This window comes from Cryptomeria japonica, chromosome 8, assembly GCF_030272615.1.
Source record: "Cryptomeria japonica chromosome 8, Sugi_1.0, whole genome shotgun sequence".
Classification (NCBI taxonomy): Eukaryota; Viridiplantae; Streptophyta; class Pinopsida; order Cupressales; family Cupressaceae; genus Cryptomeria; species Cryptomeria japonica.
Genome location: NC_081412.1, coordinates 128,934,159 through 128,954,993, shown reverse-complemented (window position 1 = coordinate 128,954,993; position 20,835 = coordinate 128,934,159). Strand labels below are relative to the sequence as shown.

The window sequence follows — 20,835 nt, the reverse complement described above, 5'->3', positions numbered from 1 at the left end:
GAAAGGATCTCTGGAAGAGATTGAATGATGTTGAAGATATGTAGAAGAATTTTTGTGGAGTAGTCTATGAATATAGGGTATCAAGAAGGTTTAGGGCAAGTGAATTTATTGCATCATAAATTTAAGTGTGAGAATGATAAAAGGTAACTTTTACCTTTCATTTGTCACATTGTATGCCAAGAGAAGAGGATAATTGATCTCTGCAAGCATATTCCGTGAAGATCGAAGTGTGAAGGCGATTCCGCATGAAATCCTAATTCAGCAAGTAAGGTATTTTTTTGAGAAGCTTGTAAATTTAAAATGTCTGCAAATGGATACACCTATGGTAGTTGATATTACTGAGAGATCTCGCCCAAAATTCAAAAAGCACTATTTAAATTTGTAGAGGATGATCCGCTAGGTGCATTTTCATATGTTTTGTATGGTGTTCTTCATGTCGAGGATATTAGGGAATAAATTAATGCAAATATTGAGGAGTTAGGAGGATCCCAGTGGCTAAATCTGTACTACAATCATCTTTTAGGAGAGAGTTTCAGGGTCAAACTAAAATTCAAGGTTTTCGAGGAGAAAAACTTTGCACAGGTCGTTAGGTTTCCAATGTTTGATGAGAATGAGTGGGTCTGATATGTGTTAAGCATAATTTATGATGAATTTCATGTGGTTGAGCCAACGGTTTAAGATCATTAAGGATTCAATCAAAATTGTAATTGGTCTAATTTCATCCAGTGGTTTGCCTACACTCTAGTTTGTGAAGAATCAAATGGTCGCCGATGCAATCGGTTGCAAGTTTGACTAAAGGGCTATGACAATCAATGATATTATTGAGTCAGATGTGAAATTTTCTTCAATGATTATCAGATACAAGGTCTATCACTCCAATTGGGAGAATTCGGTATCCGATACTGCTATTTATGTTGCATATAAGATGGTAAAGGAGACTAAGGAGTATGATCTATGTGAGCTACTCTAGAGCCAACTGATGGAGAATATGACTTCAATTAAGAAGGACAAGAAGTATATCTTCAAATATCTCACCTTGATCTTGTGTCTATTCTTTTATTTCATGAATGATATTCTAGGTATTGGTAATGTATAATGGGCTAGTGATAGACCAGTGACCGTCTAGATCATAGATCTTTTATAAAACATTGGACATAGAAAGGCACAAAGAACTGCACTTTGGGGATACTTCAAGAACTTCTAGAGCATGATGCATGCGAGAGAAAGGATCCTTAATCTGTTCTAGATAAATACAAGGATACAATATTCTTCATGGTAGAGATTGATCAATACCTAATGGAAGTAGTGGAGCCAAAGATAGCATGGATCTTGCCCATGGGGTATGAGGTAGATGAGTAGATATTATAGGTGTATGCTCAACATCTGTTGAGTAAGCCTATTGATGCCTTTGAGGAGAGATTTGACACTTTTGCTGAGAAGGACTTATAGTTGCATAAATAATTCAAGAAGCTGAAAATTGTGAGGAAAGTAAGAAAGGAGGTAGAGAAATATGCAAAGAGCATTGGCATTACTGCTAAAGTAGTCGGAGAAGCAAGGAAGAGGTCAATGCAAGCTACAGAGGAAAAACTAATCAAGGTTGAGAAATCTAGTCCGATAATCTCTGTCAAAACAAGACAATCTAGAAGCTCTGCACCCTACTTCGGTTCCCAAAAGCCAGCCAACTCTATGAAATGTGAAGCAAAATCATCTAGTAGAGAATGTAAGAGGAAGAAAGATAAGGGTGCAAGGGTATATTTTCCTTTTTTTGATGATGAAGAGACTGAATCTGATGAATATATGAAGAAGATGAGGTCCAAGGGCACCAAAGCATCAAAAGTATCTAAGGACAAGCCCTCCGGTGGAGAGAAAGCAAATAATAAGATGAAGATTGACTGTGAAAAATCTGGTATGGCAACTGGAGATGTGGAGAAAGCTTTGATGGTGCAAGGTAACATGAAACTACTATTTGAATTCTATGATAAGTTTGATGATGTCGGTCAGAGAATTCTTGAAGAAGCCACTATCAAATATTTGAACAAATTCAATAGGGCTCTTGTAGAGATAATGTCAGAAATTCCTAATAATTTATATGATGTTTTGGAAATGAGAAGAGTTAGTTCTCAAGTTGAGGATGATAGACTTAAATATTTTATCTTAGTCAATTTATGTTTGGTGAAATCTGTGAAAGAAATAAATGAAATTCTTAAAGAATCCAAAAAGGAATTTAGAAGAAAGACAAGGATAAATAAGCTTATGATTGGGCACTCTGAGGAAGTGATCAAATATATAGAGAAGATCTTGAGGTTAGTCTGCTGAGGAATAAATTTGATGTTGCCTTGAAAGAAGATGATGGTGTTGCTGGTGAGTCATCTTTTCTAAAAGTCCAAGGAATGCAATCAAAAGATGAACAAGTTGAGGTGGATGTTCCTTCTATCCCGAAATAAGGAGAGGTGAATAAAGGTGGTGAGGAGTCATTGAAAGCAGATACAGTTGAGAATACTCAAAATCCTCTAGTAGATAAAGTTGAGACATTTGTGAAGAATGAAATTCCAGCAAAGGAAGAAGCAGAGAAGGTGACTAAAGAGAAGGAGGTTGAGGCCAAAGAAACTAATTTGGAAGCAAGAGACACTGTAGGGGCAGTGAAGAAGTTTTTGGAAAAGGACATGCATGAACTATTTGATCTAGAATTAGTTCAAGGTCCTATCATTTTGGGTGCTTTATCCCCCATTCAGAAATTGCAAGTAGCATCATATGCTTAGGCCAAAGTAAGGGAGGAGATGCTGAAATCCCACATTGAGGACAATGAGTTGCTTAGTCTTGCGTCCGGTGTCCTAGAGAAGATTATGCCTACATTTATCAAGGACTCATCTAATACTCCCTCCGGCTAGCTGAAGAATCTAAAAAAATCTTTAAGTACTCATTTTGAATCTCTTGATAATTAAGTAGAGGTCAAGGTATGGAATGAGTTTGATGCAAAAAGATTTAATAAGTTGAAGGGAATGATTGCAAGTGATAGAGTTTTGTTATACAGTTGTGTCAAGAGTATTCAAGATGCCTTATCCAAAGGAGGTAGTGTCTACAAATTATATTTGTCATTGTCTAAATTTACTGAGGATATTGAGAAGCATATTAAGGAGCATGTGAAGAAATTGGCCAATACATCTCAGTCCTTTGATCCTTTGACTAGTTTTGTGGCTAGTGAAGAAGTACAAGTCATTTATTTTCTTGGCAAGATTAGGAATTTAATACATGATAAGGAGAAGGTTGTTGGTAGAGTTGGTGAGCTCCAGGGTCTAATTGGTCTTAAGATGGAAACAATGTTAAGTGCTTTGAATGAAGCTCAAGATGCCATGGTTGTCAATGATCCAATAGATCTTCAGATGGTAGAGATGCAGAGATATATTTTTCAGTGGTCACATCTCAATTTTGGAGAGTTTCAAGAAAGGTTGGGATAGTGATTTGAGTTTATTGAAAAATATTTTTGTAGATGTATTTAAGTTTTTGTAAGTTGATGAAGTCTGTTTGTACATATACGATCTGTATGTGGAACCCTACCTTTGCCATTGATATCCAAGGGGGAGTGTAGGGAAGTGAAAAATGTTATAATCATCTTAGGGGGAACTTTGGGAGTTTTTGAATTTTGAGTTTTTGAGTTTTGTATTGTGTTCATATGTTGGTACCGATTCCGACACAACCATTTTTCAATAAGTGTTGCCATCAATGCCAGAGGGGGAGATTGTTGGTAAGTGACATTGCACAGGTCATTAGATGTTGTCATTGACGGCAACCCAAGTTAGTAATCCCATCCGCATTGTGTGATTTGATCGTACGAAAAGGCAGATTGAAGATTGGTTTAAGTCCGACAAGCTAGAATAGACTATCTGATAGAGTACCGTATTTTGAGTATTACTTCTTTTTAGGATAACATTTTAAGTTTTATATTTCAAGAAAGGTTTATGGATGTCTGTATCACCTTATTCCAGAGTTTTAGCCTCTGATAATGATTGGTTTATGAGTTAGAAGCCTCTATGTCTCGGTTTTTAGGTTATCAATGCATAATGACAGTCTTATGTGAATAATCTTTATGTAGATTATGCAAAATGATTTTAGTAATTTATTTTGTGGTCCAAGTGTTTTGTCTAATAGTTTTGGTAATGTGTGATCAATTGTTTTGGTTTGCACTAGTATTTGAGATCATATTTGGCTGATAGTGTGTATACGTTTCATTATATGTTAAGTTCCCTTGAGCTGGCATGCAGTTGAATTAAGTTCTTGTTGCGGATATATAAGATCAATTGTTATGATCATTTTGGATATCGATGGGTATATGAAAGATGTTGGTGATTGATTGTGCACATTTTCACGTGAGCATGTTGGAAATTTGTGCTTCGGATTATTGCAAAACAATAGATCAAAGCAGTATAAAGCAGAGTGTGAAAAATTTGTAAAATATGCTTAATCGAAACTATAATCAGGGATTTTTAGATGCTATTATTTTGTTCATGTACTTCAGTGATCTATTGTAATTATTTTGTAGGCAGTGAGCCTCTATTTCTTGATCTGTGAGCTCTAGGTAGTGTTCTTGGATGCATGTGGATTCTCATTGTAAAACTTTATATTTGAGTATACTCATTTGTGCGTCTCATCCGCACCATGGTTTTTACCTTGACCATGTTTTCCATTGGCAATATACAGGAATTGATTATGTGTTGTCATTGATGTCAACACTGCTCCGGTTGGTTGCTAACCTCCTCCAGTTGGACATGATTTTGGCAAGGTTATTAGAGATTCTGCTTTGATATATTCAGATTGTTGGATTCAGTTTTAGAAGGATATCCATGATGATTATATGTATGCCATATTCAGTTGGTTCATGATTTGGTGCTCCAAAATCTATTGATTATGTTCTAGACTGTCGATTGATGTTCTTGGTCTCGGTTGGTGATATTTGATGAAATGGTTAAGTGGTTTTGATGCGGCTTCTAGAAATAGTTCTTAACGTGCTAAAGGTGTTCTTGATCGTGCCCTAATTGTTTGGTGGCTTTACATTGGCTTGAGTGAAAATTTGGTGATCCTATTTTGACCTGGTAGGATATTCTATGTTATTGACACTAAGGGTTTTTCTCAGTTGGTGTAACGTGTTGTGGTTGATCTTGGTGGGATTTCCAGTGGATGTAAATGTTTGGGAATTTGAATTAGGTCCATGCTATGTAATGTAAATCATAATATTGGTCTGGTGGTCGATCTTTGTATCGTGTAATGTAATGTTTGTAATTATGAGTTGAGGGTTGAGGGTTTAGCCGACCTTGTTATCAAGGTTGATGATTTGTATATATAGAAGACATGCTTATACAATTTTGGGGTCGGTATTTTTGTCTGCATTATTAGAGAGAGGTAACTGTGCGAACAAGGATATATCATTCAATGAAGTGTTGTGGAGAGTTTGGTGTTGCAGGGAAGACAACTGTTCTTAACGAGAACTGTAACCAAGCATTAGGAGATGCTATTTCCATAGTTCATTTCCTCCGCATTGTTGTCTAATGATTATGTAAGTCATTGAGACTTCCCTTTTGTGTTGAGGAGTGTCCTCTAGGTAGTCAACTTGATTGCAAGTGCAATCCCAACTGTAATATTTTCACATACTATTGCAGAAGTATTATTTGATTGTGGGTAGGGTTTCCCACCGTGGTTTTTCCCTTCACTAGGTTTTCCATGTCAAAATATTCGTGTTGTGTGTTGTAGACTCTCATGCTTTATCTTTCACAATGTTGTTTTCATTTTTCTCTAGGTTTAGGTTTATAATCTGCAATAATTGTTTAACTTGTGGAAAACTGATTCACCCGCCCTCTTAGTTTTCCTCCAGTTCATTCTAACAATTGGTATAAGAGAATTTTAACAATTGGTATTATAGAAAGGTCCTCTCTGCATAAGCCTAACCGCTTGAGCAAATCCGATGGCATCAAGTTCTTCATCTAATTTCTACCAGAAGTAGAGTGCCGGATTTGATGGTACAAATTACAAATTATGAAAGGAGCAAATGAAGATTCATCTGAGGGAGCTGAGATGTGGGAGATAACAGAAAAAAGGCTATATACCTCATGATCCTAGTTCTGGAACTCTGACACCTGCAGATGAACAAAATAATGCTGATAATGATGTCAGAGAAAAAGAAGCATTGTTAAGTGCCCTATCATATGAAAAACTGTTGAATGCCATAGAGATGGAAAATACAAAGCAGATCTGGTTGAAGCTTGAAACTCTATATGAAGGCGACCAAACAATAAAGATTGCAAAAATTGAAGGTTTCCGGGTAAGATAAAAATTTGAAGATGGAAGAAGATGAAAAGATGAGTTCTTTCATGGATAAAGTGAATGAGATTGTCATGGGAATCAAATGCTGCAGTGGAGTAGTTAATGAGGATGAGATCGTTTAAAAAATTCTAAGAAATTTACCTCTGGCTTACAAAATGAAAGATACTGCAATAAATGAACCCTAGAGAATGTCAAATACCCTTGTTACCAGAGATACATTACTTAGGAAATTGACTTCCTTTTAACTTGAAGAGCTTGGAGATCAATGGTACTGAAATAGAAACTGCATTTAAAGCATCTACCTCCGATAAGAAGAAGATAGATTGGAAAGATTTATATCCTAAAGAGATGGAAGACATTGAAAGAGAGAACAAAGAACTTGAAGAATTGGAAGCCTTAATTGCGAGAACATTCCCTAAAGGATTGGTTGGAAGTAAGTATGAAGGAAAAGTTCCATTTAAATATTTTTCATGCAATAAGATTGGTCATTTTTCTTCTAGATGTCCTGAAAGAGCTCCAAGGTATCATGAAAGATTTTTGAGGAATTATAAACCTAATCTGTAATATCAGATCAAACCTAAAAATAGAAAAAATAAGGAAAAATCATGTTACTATGCTGGTGATGATGATTTTGGTATTAGTGATGATTATGATGATGATGAACCTGTAAGTGAATGCGGTAATGGAAGCTCAAGTAGTGGAAAAGACTGGGTCTTTATTGCTATCAAGGATGAATCTCCGGAACCTGTCAATGTTATAACTCATACTGAGGAGAAAACCCTATCTACTAAAATTCAAGAGAAAGATGAATGGGTTATAGATAGTGGTTTTTCACACCACATGACCGGTGATAAGAGGAAATTCCTAACTCTGCAAAAATTTAATGGTGGACTAGTTATATGACAGATCGAATTAAATTTTTGATCTTATTCATACTGATATATGTGGTCCAACAAGGACTAGAAACTTTCAAGGAGATAGATACTTTATGTTGCTTATTGATGATTATTTTAGAATGATGTGGGTTGCATTTTTGAAAGAAAAATCAGAAGCCCTTGATTAATTCAAAATATTCAAAGCTATGGTTAAGACAGAAACAAGATTGAAGATAAAATGTTTAAGATCATATCAAGGTTGTGAATTTACATTCGTTGAATTCAACAATTTTTGTGAGAAATATGAAATCAAAAGACAATTATCTGCACTTAGAACTCCACAATAGAATGGAGTATTGGAAAGAAAGAACGAGTCTATCTTAGATACTGCAAGGACAATGATGATGGAAGAAAAAATGCCTGATATTTATTGGAGAGAAGTTGTTAATACTGCAGTCTACATGGTGCAGGAGCACCTAGTTGAGTAAAACTCTCATTTTTTAGTATTTTATGCGTACATGTTTTTAATGTCTTGTGTTAGGTTTATAATGGTTTTTTAGGTGGTTATGTGTCTTGTCTAGTGGCTTTGATCTCATTTTGATCTCAAGAGATCAATTTTTACCTTTCAGGCTTTCAGTTTACAATTTTTGACAAAAATGTGCAAAATTGCCAAAAAGGTCTTCTAATGCTTTCCAAAGCATTGAAACATGTTTCATAAGTGCTTTTAGGAATATACAAGTTGTTTAGACAAGTTGATAAGGTTAGAGTGTCAAAAATGTCTTTTGGAGCAAGAAATGTTGTCATTTGGGCTTGCAAAAGTTGTCATTTTTGGGTTTTTCTAGCAAAATGCAGTTGTGGAAGCCTCATGTCCATACAGTGCTTGGTAACTAATTAGAAATGCTATAAAAATGCCTCCCTTTTCCTGGAGAAAGGTTGGTGATTGTGTGAACAAAAGATTCCTAATAAAAATCATGAAAATTTGGCTTATTTCACTATTTTTTGCTTCTTTGGAGTAACAGTCCGTACTGTAGCTTTTATAGTCCATACTGTACTTTGGAAAGTGTGCATAGTAGTTTTACAATTCTATCCAAGTGATTATTGTACTAGTTTCCTTTGGCAATTTGATTGTACAAAATTATTTTTACTTTTGTGTGCTCACTGCCCTGTTAAGGGTTTGGAGTGGAAAAATTTCACAACTTGACTGATCCAGGTTTGGGATCCCACAAAATGGATTTAGTCAAGTTGTTGCTCATGTATATAGTGTACATATGCTTCTTTTTGTGCCAAAATTATGCTTGGATGAAGGACTTGAGTGAATACTAGGCAAGTATTGATTACTCGGCTAGTAGCATGATCAAAAACTCAAGATTTGCACCCAAAAAAATTTTGGAGTGAACAAATGTATGAGGCAAACGTCTAGACATATGGCCAAGGGTGTTGAAGATCACCTTGGTTTGTTAGAGTAGCTTGTTCCTATTAAACATTCTCACTTTGTAAACAAAACAGTGAGTTCACTGTTTTTGTGAATTGTGTTTGTCAAAATGCTCATGGAATGCTTCAAAAGCATCATCCAGGCCTTATAACTGACAAGGAAATGTAATAGGAAGATTCTCTAGTGTTTTTTAGACCTCATTGAGGTATATTTCTAATTCAAACTCTTCATTATGCAGGTCCAAAGAAGTAGCAACAGTTGACTGGTAAAGGACAACAATTTAACAGTCACAGTGGCATTTCTCTTCATTTTTCTCAGTTGTTTGCCAAATGTTTGGCAAAATTCTTATCTATAAAAGGTAGGGGAAGTTTTAATTTGTTGTGGTAGAGGTCACCTAGCAGTGTGGGAGTTTGAATCAAGTTTGGTAGAGAGAATTTATGGTGGAAGCATCCAAACCCTCACTAAACCCTATGTGTAAGCCTAAATTTGTGGACAGTCACTAAACCAGGTTGAGGGAGCCTAAAATCACAAAATCCTCTTTGCTAAGACCTATTCCACACTATCTAAAACATATCCGATGGTCAATAAGCCTATCATTGGGCAGGGTGAGCAAAAGTAGGCCGATTAGGCCTCCACTGGCTAGTAGCTCTTTTGACTGCATAACACACATTTGACTGTTTTTGTCAAAATACATAAACCCGATTATAAAGAGGAGTTTGGGGTTTTTGAAACCTTATGAGATCTCTCCAAAACAATGAAATAAGTATCATATGGAACCTTGGACAGTGCATAGTCTTGGTTGGAGATTTTGACTTTTGGTTGGTATATTGAGTAAGCTAAGAGCTATGAGCCTTAAACTAAGTTGGTTGTCAAACTTGAGCAAAACCTTGCTGTCCCTACATGTCCATGTTGGAGACTCCTAATGCACTCTAAAACAAAGAGCTGAATGCCAAAAGAACAGGGATTAAGAAAGGTGTAGATGGGTGGAGTGAGAAATTGGAGTAAGTTTGAGTATGGGTGTGAGCTTTCACCAAAAAGGGAGGTTGTTGGTGAAGACTTGTAGGGAGATCTGACTATTATGACTAAACTTGATATTTGCAAACATAGAGGAGTAGACACAAGCAATACGTTGTTTCCTATTGAAGCTTCTTGACCAAAACTGGCTTTTTGAGCACTTGCCAAGCAACCTCCCTATCATAGTCCCCCAAAAACAAAGAAGTCATGTGACTCCTTGAGGCAGCAAAGAAGAAGGTATTCCATCTTTCTGAAAGTCAGCTTCAGGTATCCATGTGGCCTCTGAGATAGACTTATCCTTCCATTTGATTAGATGCTTCAAGTAGGTGTGATTTCTTGTCTTTTTGAGAATCCTGGAGTCTATAACCTGTTTTGCTTGGGGAATAGAAAGAGAAGGGAGATATAGATCAGAAACAGATTGTGCAACATCTGAAACTCTTTGAATCTCCTCAAGTGGTTGCCCTTTGAAAGCAATCAGATTTGCAACATTAAAAATGGGACACAAAGAAACATGAGTAGGCAAATCAACTTTGTAAGCATTAGACCCATACTTAGGCAAGATTTTGCAAGGGCCTATTCTCCTCATCTAAAGTTTGCTTGGAACTCCCTTTTGTAGCCTTTCTTTGTTCAAATGAACCATCACATAATCTCCTATGGAAAACTGAATATCTCTCTTTGTAGCATTCACTCTTGCCTTGACTTTTTGGGAGGTATCTTGAAGAGCTTTTCTCACTTGCTCATGAACCTCCTTCATGGATTGAGCCATGCCATCTACTGTTCCACTCTTAGGCTGCAAGTTAGTGATATCTCTCAACTCCATTATACCCCTTGGATGCATACCATAAACAACTGCAAAAGAACTTTTACCTGTAGACCGGTTAACACTATCATTGTAGGCATATTCTGCTTGATGAATGAGTTGATCCCAACTCTGCTCATATTCCTTTGTCAAGCACCTAAGCATGTTTCCAAAAGACCTGTTCACAACTTCGGTTTGGCCATCAGTTTGTGGATGATAAGATGAACCAAAAGAGAGATTAGTACCCAATCTCTTCCACAATGTTTTCCAGAAATGACCAAGAAACTTAACATCCCTATCTGAAACAATGCTAGTAGGCAAACCATGTATTCTAACAACTTCTTTGAAAAATAAGTACGCAATATGACTTGCATCATGTGTTGTATTACAAGGAATAAAATGAGCCATTTTGCTAAATCTGTCAACTACTATAAAAATGCTATCAAATCCTGCTTGAGTTCTAGGTAATCCTACTACAAAATCCATATTAATGCAATCCCAAGGCCTATGTGGAATGGGAAGAGGTTGATATAAACCAGCATTGGAGAAATTACCTTTTTCTTTTTGACATACTGAACACTGCTCAACATACCTCTTGATGTCTTTCTGCACTTTAGGTCAATAATCGAACCTTTGAACCAACTCTAAGTTCTTGTTGAGACCGAAATGTCCACTTAAGCACCCATTGTGCTTCTCTTGAATGAGGTTCTCTCTCATAGAACCTTTTGGAACACACAACTGTCCACCCTTGAATAACAAACCATCTTGCAAAGTGAAATCAACATATGCACCATGGAAATTATTCTCAAAATCTTGACAAACTTTATAAGCTTTAGCAAAATCATCATCAGTAGGATACATTTCTTTAAAACTATCAATACCAATGCTCTGAACTTGAATCTCATGAATAGTTAACAACCTTCTACTCAAAGCATCTGCTACTTTATTCAACTGCCCTTTCTTATGCTTAAGAGTAAAAGTGTAAGCTTGCAAGTATTCTACCCATTTAACATGCCTATGATTCAATTTATCCTGTGAGTTCAAGAAACTTAGTGCCTGATTATCTGTGTATACAACAAACTCTTTAGGAAGAAGATAGTGTCTCCATTTCCTAAGTGCATGTACTAATGCATAGAGTTCTAAATCATAGAAAGAGTACTTTTTTTTAGCATCATTCAACTCTCACTAAAGAATGCAATAGGTCTATTTTCCTGACTTAAAACAGCTCCTACAACAATATTACTAGCATCACATTCAATAGTAAAAAGCTTATCAAAGTTAGGTAAAATGAGCACTCGTTGAGTAGCTACTTTAGTTTTCAATAATTCAAACCCCTTATTGGCTGCATCTTTCCACTGAAATTTTACCTTTACACCCGCTTTGATGGTGTCTAACATTGGAGCACAAATTTCACTGAATCCCCTAATGAATTTTCTGTAAAATTGTGCCAAACCATGGAAGCTTTTGACATCATTGGCTATCTTAGGAGTTGGCCAATTGGTTTTTGCTGCAACTTTAGATTGATCCATTTTCAAATTGCCTCCTGATATAACAAAACCAAGATAGACCAATTCTTGCTTTAAGAAATCACACTTTTCAAGATTAATGGTTAGGTGTTCATCAGATAGCTTTCTCAAAACATTCGCTAAATGCTTCAAATGCTGTTCCTTAGTTTTACTGAAAATAAGAATATCATCTAAATACACAATAACAAACTTGCTAATAAAATCATGTAAAACTTCATTCATGAGTCTCATGAATGTGATGGGAGCATTAGAGAGTCCAAATGACATGACAAGCCACTCATAAAGACCCTCATTTGTTTTGAAAGTTGTCTTCCATTCATCCCCCTCTTCGATTCTTATCTGATGGTAACCACTCTTCAAGTCAATCTTACTAAAATATTGTGCACCCCCCAAACAATCCATCAAATCCGCTATCTTGGGTATGAGAAATCTGTATCTGATGGTGATCTTGTTTATGGCTCTGGAATCTGTGCAAAGTCTCCATGTTCCACCCTTCTTAGGTGCGAACACTGTAGGTAGTGCACAAAGACTAATGCTCTTCCTAATCAGCCCTTGGTTTAAGAGTTCTTGTATTTGTCTTGCTACCTCTTTATTTTGTTTAGGGGTCATCTTATAGGTTGCCTTATTGGGTAATGAGGCTCGAGGTATGAAATCAATCTGATGGCTAATGGCTCTAGGAGGTGGTAAGGCTGCAGGTGTACCATCATTGATTATTTCTTTGAAGTTATCAAGGATTTGTTGCACTTCATATGGTATCTCAGCTTTTTTTTCTACCTTTTCTTGTTTAGGTCTCACTATGAGTGCAAATCCCACTCCTTCACCTTCGTTTTAGTGTTTTTATGAATTCTTTCTCATTCACTAACAAGATGTTAGGTACTTTGTTGCTGCTCTTTCCTTATTCAATGAGGGATTGAATCTGATAGGTTACTCCATCTTTCTGAAATGAGTAGGAGTTTCTTTCCCCATCATGTTGTGCTTTTCAGTCAAACTGCCATGGTCTACCCAATAGTAGGTGGCAAGCATCCATAAGAAGGATGTCACATAGGATCCTATCCGTATATCCACCTATGTGGAAATCTACCCAGGCTTGCTCATTTACTAAGACATGTTGTCCCTTATTCAACCATGTGACCTTGTATGGCTCCTTGTGTTGTATCCTAGGTAGTTTCAATTTACCTACTGCTTCCTCTGAGATGATGTTATCCTAGGTAGTTCCACCTCAACCCATTCAAGTACCTTGCCACTTTTATGCTGCCACCCTCTACTGCTCTAGATCTCCTGCATAGTTTTTGAAACTCCTCAATTTAGCTACTGACATCTAGGTCTTTTTGTCTCAAATTTTGTCTTTTCTTGTGAACTTGTATTTGATAGTCTTCAGGAAGGTAGGTTTCTTTTATTTTGGCTACCATTGCTTTCCAAGTGGCTAGTGGTTGCTTACCTTCTTTCACCCTTTCCTCTTGGATGAACTTCCACCAAGTTAAGGCTGCCCCTCTCAACCTTGATTTTGCTACCTTAACCTTTTGTGCTTCAATTATTCAATCACATTCAAAATGGTTTTCTAGCCCTTCAATCTACTCTCTAAGAGCATCCGGATCCATCTTTCCACTGAAGAGGGCCACTTCTAAGGTTCTACCACTCATAGCACTCAAGGCTTTCAAGAACGGTTCTTTCTTAATAACAGGGTCAGGTATGAGAGCCTCATCTTCTATGGCCACCATTTTACCTCAATCTCCGACCTTATCATGGACTTCTTTAGTTTTGACTTCTACTTCAGCTAGTTTCATTGCTAGTTGATCCAATCTTTCGTTGAGTGCCCTATTTTCCTTTTCTTGTTCTTCAACCTTTTTGGCTAACTCAGCATTAGAAACCATGTTTTCCTAATGATCCTTTCCTCCTGAATCTTTTGTTGGCTCTAATACCACTATGATAGGGAGGTTGCTTGGCAAGTGCTCAAAAAGCCAGTTTTGGTCAAGAAGCTTCAATAGGAAACAAAGTATTGCTTGTGTCTGCTCCTCTATGTTTGAAAATATCAAGTTCAGTCATAATAGTCAGATCTCCCTACAAGTTTTCACCAACAACCCCCCTTTTTGGTGAAAGCTCACACCCATACTCAAACTTACTCCAATTTCTCAATCCACCCATCTAGACCTTTCTCAATCCCTTTTCTTTTGGCATTCAGCTCTCTGTTTCATAGTGCATTAGGAGTCTCCAACATGGACATGTAGGGGCAGCAAGGTTTTGTTCAAGTTTGACAACCAACTTAGTTTAAGGCTCATAGCCCTTAGCTTACTCAATACACCAACCAAAAGTCAAAATCTACAACTGAGAAGAATGAAGAGAAATGCCAATATGACTGTTAAATTGCTGTCCTTTACCAGTCAACTACTGCTACTTCTTTGGACCTGCATAATGAAGAGTTTGAATTGGAAAGATACCTCAATGAGGTCTGTAAAACACTAAAGAATCTTCCTATTACATTTCCTTCTCAGTTACAAGTCTTGGATGATGCTTTTGAAGCATTCCATGAGCATTTTAACAAACACAATTCACAAAAACATTGAACTCATTGTTTTGTTTACAAAGTGAGAATGTTTAATAGGAACAAGCCACTCTAACAAACCAAGGTGATCTTCAACACCCTTGGCCATATGTCTAGACCTCTGCCTCATACATTTGTTCACTCCAAATTTCTTTTGTGTGCAAATCTTGAGTTTTTGATCATGCTACTAGCCGAGTAATCAATACTTGCCTAGTATTCACTCAAGTCTTTCTTCCAAGCATAATTTTGGCACAAAAAGAAGCATATGTACACTATATACATGAGCAACAACTTGACTAAATCCATTTTTTGGGATCCCAGACCTGGATCAGTCAAGTTGTGACATTTTTCCACTCCAAACCTTTAACAGGGCAGTGAGCACACAAAAGTGAAAATATTTTTGTACAATCAAATTGCCAAAGGAAAGCAGCACAACAATCAGTTGGATAGCATTGTACAACTACTATGCACACTTTCCAAGTTATAGTATGGACTAGCAAAGCTACAGTACGAACTGTTACTCCAAAGAAGCAAAAAATAGTGAAATAAGCCAAAATTTCATGATTTTTATTAGGAATCTCTTGTTCATACAATCACCAACATTTCTCCAAGAAAAGGGAGGCCTTTTTATAGCATTTCTAATTAGTTACCAAGCCTTGTATGGACATGAGGCTTCCACAACTGCATTTTGCTAGAAAAACCCAAAAATGACAACTTTAACAACTTTTGCAAGCCCAAATGACAAAATTTCTTGCTCGAAAAGAGATTTTTGACACTCTAACCTTATCAACTTTTCTAAAAAACATTGATAAAACACTTATCAAACATGTTTCAATGTTTTGGAAAGCATTAGAAGACCTTTTTGGCAATTTTGCACATTTTTGCCAAAAATTGTCAACTCAAAGCCTGAAAGGCAAAACTTGATCTCTTGAGCCCAAAATGAGATCAAAACCACTAGACCAGACACATAACCACCTAAAACAATATTATAAACCTAACACAAGACATTACAAACATGCAAGCATAAAATACTAAAAAATGAGAGTTTTACTTAACTAGTTGCTCTTGCACCACTACACTTTCAATAGAATACACATAAAAGGTGATACCGGTAAGACTCCTTCTGAATTATGGTTCAGTCCTACTCCTACTGTCAAGTATTTCAAAATTTTTGGAAATAAATTTTATATGAGAAGAGATGATAGAATATGGAAATTTAATCTTAGATGTGATGAAGGAATATTCTTAGGTTATTCTACTAAGAGCAAACCATATAGATGCTTTAACAAAAGATTGCAAAGGATAGTGGGAAGAACAAATGTCAGAGTGGATGAGAAAAACAACAATCAGATCAGATTATATGTCTAAGGACTGCAAGAGGAGATTGTCAGATCAGAACCAATAATGCAAGAATCAGATCAGAGCGTTGATCCAGTTGCTCTGGTAACATCAAAAAATTCCACAGTACTTGGTCAAGAGTATAAACAGTTAGAAAGTCAAGATAATACAAAGACTCCCAAGTATGTAAAGTTGAATCATTCTGAAGATCAAATCATTAGAGATAAGAGAAAATGTGTGATGACAAGAAGAAGGTTAGCTATTGAAGAGGTATGTTTAATCTCTCAAATTGAACCGGAATCAATTATTGAAGCATGTAAAGATGAGAACTGGATGAAAGCAATGAAAGAGGAATTAAATCTAAAAGAAAAGAATAACACATGGGAATTGGTTCTTAGGCCTAAAGATAAAAATGTTATTGGAATGAAATGGGTATTCAGAAATAAATTAGATGAAGAAGGACAGGTTGTAATAAACAAAGCTAGAGTGGTCTGCAAATGATACTCACAACAAGATGGAATTGATTATGATGAAACTTATACTTCAGTTGCAAGGATTGAAGTAGTAAGACTATTTCTTGCCTATGTTGCACACAAGAACTACAAAGTATATCAAATGGATGTCAAATGTGCATTACTAAATGGAGATCTTGAAGAAGAAGTCTACATTGAGAAGGTTGATGGATTTTTGCATTATAACAGAGAAGAAAGATTGTTGGCATTTCATGAGGATATTGAGAAGGTTGTTGATGATTATGGATATAACTGATCAAAGACGTTTTAATATCTTGATATTATTATTTTGTCATTGATGTTAAGAAATTGACTTTCTAATTCAGTATGATGTTGCCATATCTTGAGAACTATGATATGAAGATTAAAAAGATGTCTGTAAAAGACACATGAAAGAATATGATGAATAGGGGGATGAACAATGTATTCAATGGGCAACTCTTACCGAGTCAGACAATGATGAGATCATGATGTTTTATATTATTTTGACATCATACATATGTTGTAAATTGTAAAGGTTAATACTATACTATGTTATAAAGTAAGGAACCTAGTCGGTAAACCCTAAGGTTATCACTATTGGTTAATGAAGGCGGAATGTCTACCGAGTGAAGTCTAGTATTCACCGAGTTGTTACTGAGTTGTAAGCGAGCTATAACAAAATGCATTAAATGTTTACATGCAGTATTTAATTAAGGAAGTTGATGAGCTGGAGTGGATTAAATGATTGGTAAGCCGTGGAAGAAGTTTGTTAATGAATCTAAGGCAATGAAAAGTCGGCGTGAAGATCTATAGCTCAGATTGAACGACAACACCCTGGCACAAGTTCCAAGGTGGGGTAAAACATTTTCAGATTGAAAGATGCATTGAACCTAGACAAGATTGTAGATCTGATGGCTATGATTGATCATGGGAAATGTGATCAAGGAGATTAAGTGGTTATCTAATTGTTTATAAATAGGAAATTTTTGATAAACAATGTATGTGGGCAAGTGTATGCACAAGGATGCTACATAGTGATTACCGATCACAGAAGCTTGAAGACCTGTTTGAATAATAGAGTATAGAAGCCCAGTAGATAGACAAGATTAGTTCTATGTCTAGATTGTATTGAACAAATAAGAATCTTCTTTAGCATTTTAGATGTGAAGTTGCAGATAGATTTTATTACTGTTATTTTGTGAAAGTGATAGAAAATCTCTTAACCGAGTGGACTTAACAGTCTTATATGTAAACCCTCTAGCAAGGTGACATTCTGATTGAGTGTTTGAAATCCTTTAACAAGGTCACTTGTAACAAAGTGAAGATCCTAACAGATCTGAGGGAAATCCCTTAACCGGGTCACATGTAGCAATGTGTTTGTAATCTTTAACAGGATTTGCTTTTAACTGAGCATACTCTAGAAGAGTATATTTCTTAGTGGTTTGATGTTTTGGCATATAAACAAAAATATAACTACAAATAGGTTTCAAATGTAAAATAAAAAGAAATATTATATCAAAAAAATAGAACCAATGAAAATATTGCAAAACCTAAGGGTAATTCTAGAAAGGTTAACAAGTTGGGATTGACAGGTAAGTAAAACCCTAATGGTCCTTTCATGTATAGTTATAATTATCTAGGTTTAGAAAACAATAGAATAATCGATGTAAATCATACATAAATAAAAACAAAGAATTAAGTATGATAAGTCATAAAAGAAAATCGATAGATAGTACTACTTAGATCTTGATTTTTTTAAAATGATGTTTCTAGTCTAGACTATGCATGATTATTCAATAACCAATCCTAATATTTGGAAACCAAGAAGGGGGATATGTCTTGTAGTTGACGTGTTTCTATAATCAACATGTTACCATACAAATTTGTGTGTGATTTTTATTGGTCTTCCATAATTCTATCTTTCTTATTATGTTTTAGTCAGTGATTGCCTTAAAAATTCACACTCCTATTGTGATATTTAATTTGAAACTAAGGTATTTTTTATGAACACCTTTTGGAACTCAATTCTAAAGGATTAAATTTTTAATTTTTTTTACTTAAACCTCTTTTGTTGTTTTTCACAAGAGTTTGAAAGTATCAACAACACAAGATGTAACATACCTATCATAGTAGTTGTCGATGCACACACAAAATTCTCCATCCAATCTAATGCTCTAATTATTCTCTTTGTGAATTCTTGATAAATGGCTTGGGATGACTTATCAGTGCCTTAGGACTTGTTATTAAATATAAGAACTTAGGTGCCAAGTATTAAAAATCTCATATGTAAGCCAAAGTGTAATAATTAATTTTTGGAAGGAGTCTAGTTGGAGTGAGTGAACATCAAGTTTGGATAATGTGGATGCAATTGCATGCACAATTATATGCATGAGGTGTAATCTTTGTTACAATTCAATCAAAGACGAAAAATTAACAAAAAAATGTTGTTGGGTCTTCGACCATGATAATTAAACTAATAAAATATACAATAGTTTGCTTGGTTCTATCAAATACATTATTGTGAACGTGAAAACAAAATAGCTAAGAACAAAGTCAAAATAAATTTAAATATAAAAAAACAAAATATGCGCTTTTTTCTTCTACAATTTTAATCATGAGTATATTGAATTGAATGGTAAAACAAAAATATCCCAAAACAAGACAAAAATAAATATAAATTAATTAAAGAATACAAGATATACAATTTTTTTCAATAAAAATTACAAATATATTATAAAAATAAAAAAACTCATTCTTTTTTATCAAAGTGTGACATATCCCCCCAAAAGATTTAAAGTGACTACATCCTCTGCACCTTTTTCAAGTTGGCTTCCTTTTAGGGGACTCTAAGAGACTTTCAAAAGGGATCTCTCATATTTCCATTTGATCGGAGGGAATTTTTAAATTACATTAGTTAAACCTCTTTCGTTGTTTTTCACAAGATTTCAAATTTATCAACAACACAAGAGGTAACACGCCTAGCATAATATTTGTTGATGCACACACAAAATTCCCCATGCAATCTAATGCTCATAATTTTTCTCTTTGTGGATGCTTGATAAATAGTTTGGGACAACATATAATGCCTTGGGACTTGTTATTAAATATAACAACTTAGATGGCAAATACAAAAATTCTAATTTGAAAACCAATGTGCAAGAATTCACTTTTGGAAGGAGCTGACTTGGAGCAAGTGGACATAAAGTTTGGGTAATGTGGATGCAATTACATGCATAATTATATGCATGGGACATAAACCTTCTTATGATTGAATTCCAAGAATAAAAAAAATTAATGTTAAGTCTTAGACCATGAGAATGAAACTAACAAAATAAAGAATAGTTCACTAGGCTCTAGAAAGCCATATGCTAAAATACGTTAATGTGCATGTCAAAACAAAATAGCTAAGAACAATGTCAAAATAAATTTAAATATAAAAACAAAATATGTACCTTTTACTTCTAGAAACTTATAATCATGAATACACTGAATTCAATGCTAAAACAAAAATATCCCAAAACTGTTGGCAATATTGCATTATAATAGAGAATGAAAGATTGTTGATATTTCAATAAGGATATTGAGAAGGTTGTTGATGATTATGGACATAACTCATTAAAGATGTTTTACTATCTTGATATTATTATTTTGTCATTGATGTCAAGAAATTGATTTTCTAATTCAGTATGATGTTGCCATATCTTGAGAAGTATGATATGAAGATTATAAAGAAGTCGGTAAAGACACAGGAAAGAATATGATGAATAAGGGGATAAGTTATTCAATGGGCAACTCTACTGAGTCGGACAATGATGAGATCTTGATGTTTTAGATTGTTTTAACATCATACATATGTTGTAAAATGTAAAGGTTAATACTATACTATGTTATCAAGCAAAGAACCTAGTCAGTAAACCCTAAGGAACCTAGTCGGTAAACCCTAAGGTTATCGTTATCGGTTAATGAAGGCAAAATGTCTACTGAGTGAAGTTTAGTATTTACCGAGTTGTAACCGAGCTATAACATAATGCATTAAATGTTTACATGTGATATTTAATGAATGATGCTGATGAGCTGGAGTGGATCAATGATTGGTAAGCCGTGGAAGTAGTTTGTTAACGAATCTAAGGCAATGGAAAGTCGGCAAGAAGATCTACAGCTCAGATTGAACCGCATTACCCTAACACAAGTTCCAAGGTGGGGTAAAACATTTTTAGATCAAAAGATACATAGAACCTAGACAAGATTGAAGATCTGATGGCTATGATTGATCATGGGAAATGTGATCAATGAGATTAAGCGGTTAGAAGATTGTTTATAAATAGGAAACTGTTGATAAACAATTTATGCGGGCAAGTGTATGCACAGGGATGCTACATAGTGATTACCAATCACAGAAGCTTGAAGACCTGTTAGAATAACAGAGTATTGATGCCCAGCAGATAGACAAGGTTAGTTCTATGTCTAGATTTTATTGAACAAATAGGAATCTGCTTTAGCATTTTA

General features: G+C 35.2%; 1 protein-coding gene across 1 annotated transcript in view; it reads left to right on the top strand.

Moving 5' to 3' along the window:
- LOC131041617 (uncharacterized) overlaps positions 1-4,923 on the top strand; it is a 72,797-nt gene extending 67,874 nt beyond the window's left edge. Inside the window, exon 6 of the mRNA XM_057974753.2 lies at positions 4,696-4,923. Coding sequence (XP_057830736.1) covers positions 4,696-4,702 — 7 coding nt within the window. The 3' untranslated portion in view covers positions 4,703-4,923. The remainder of the gene's footprint in view (positions 1-4,695) is intronic.
- Positions 4,924-20,835: the final 15,912 nt, after the last annotated feature.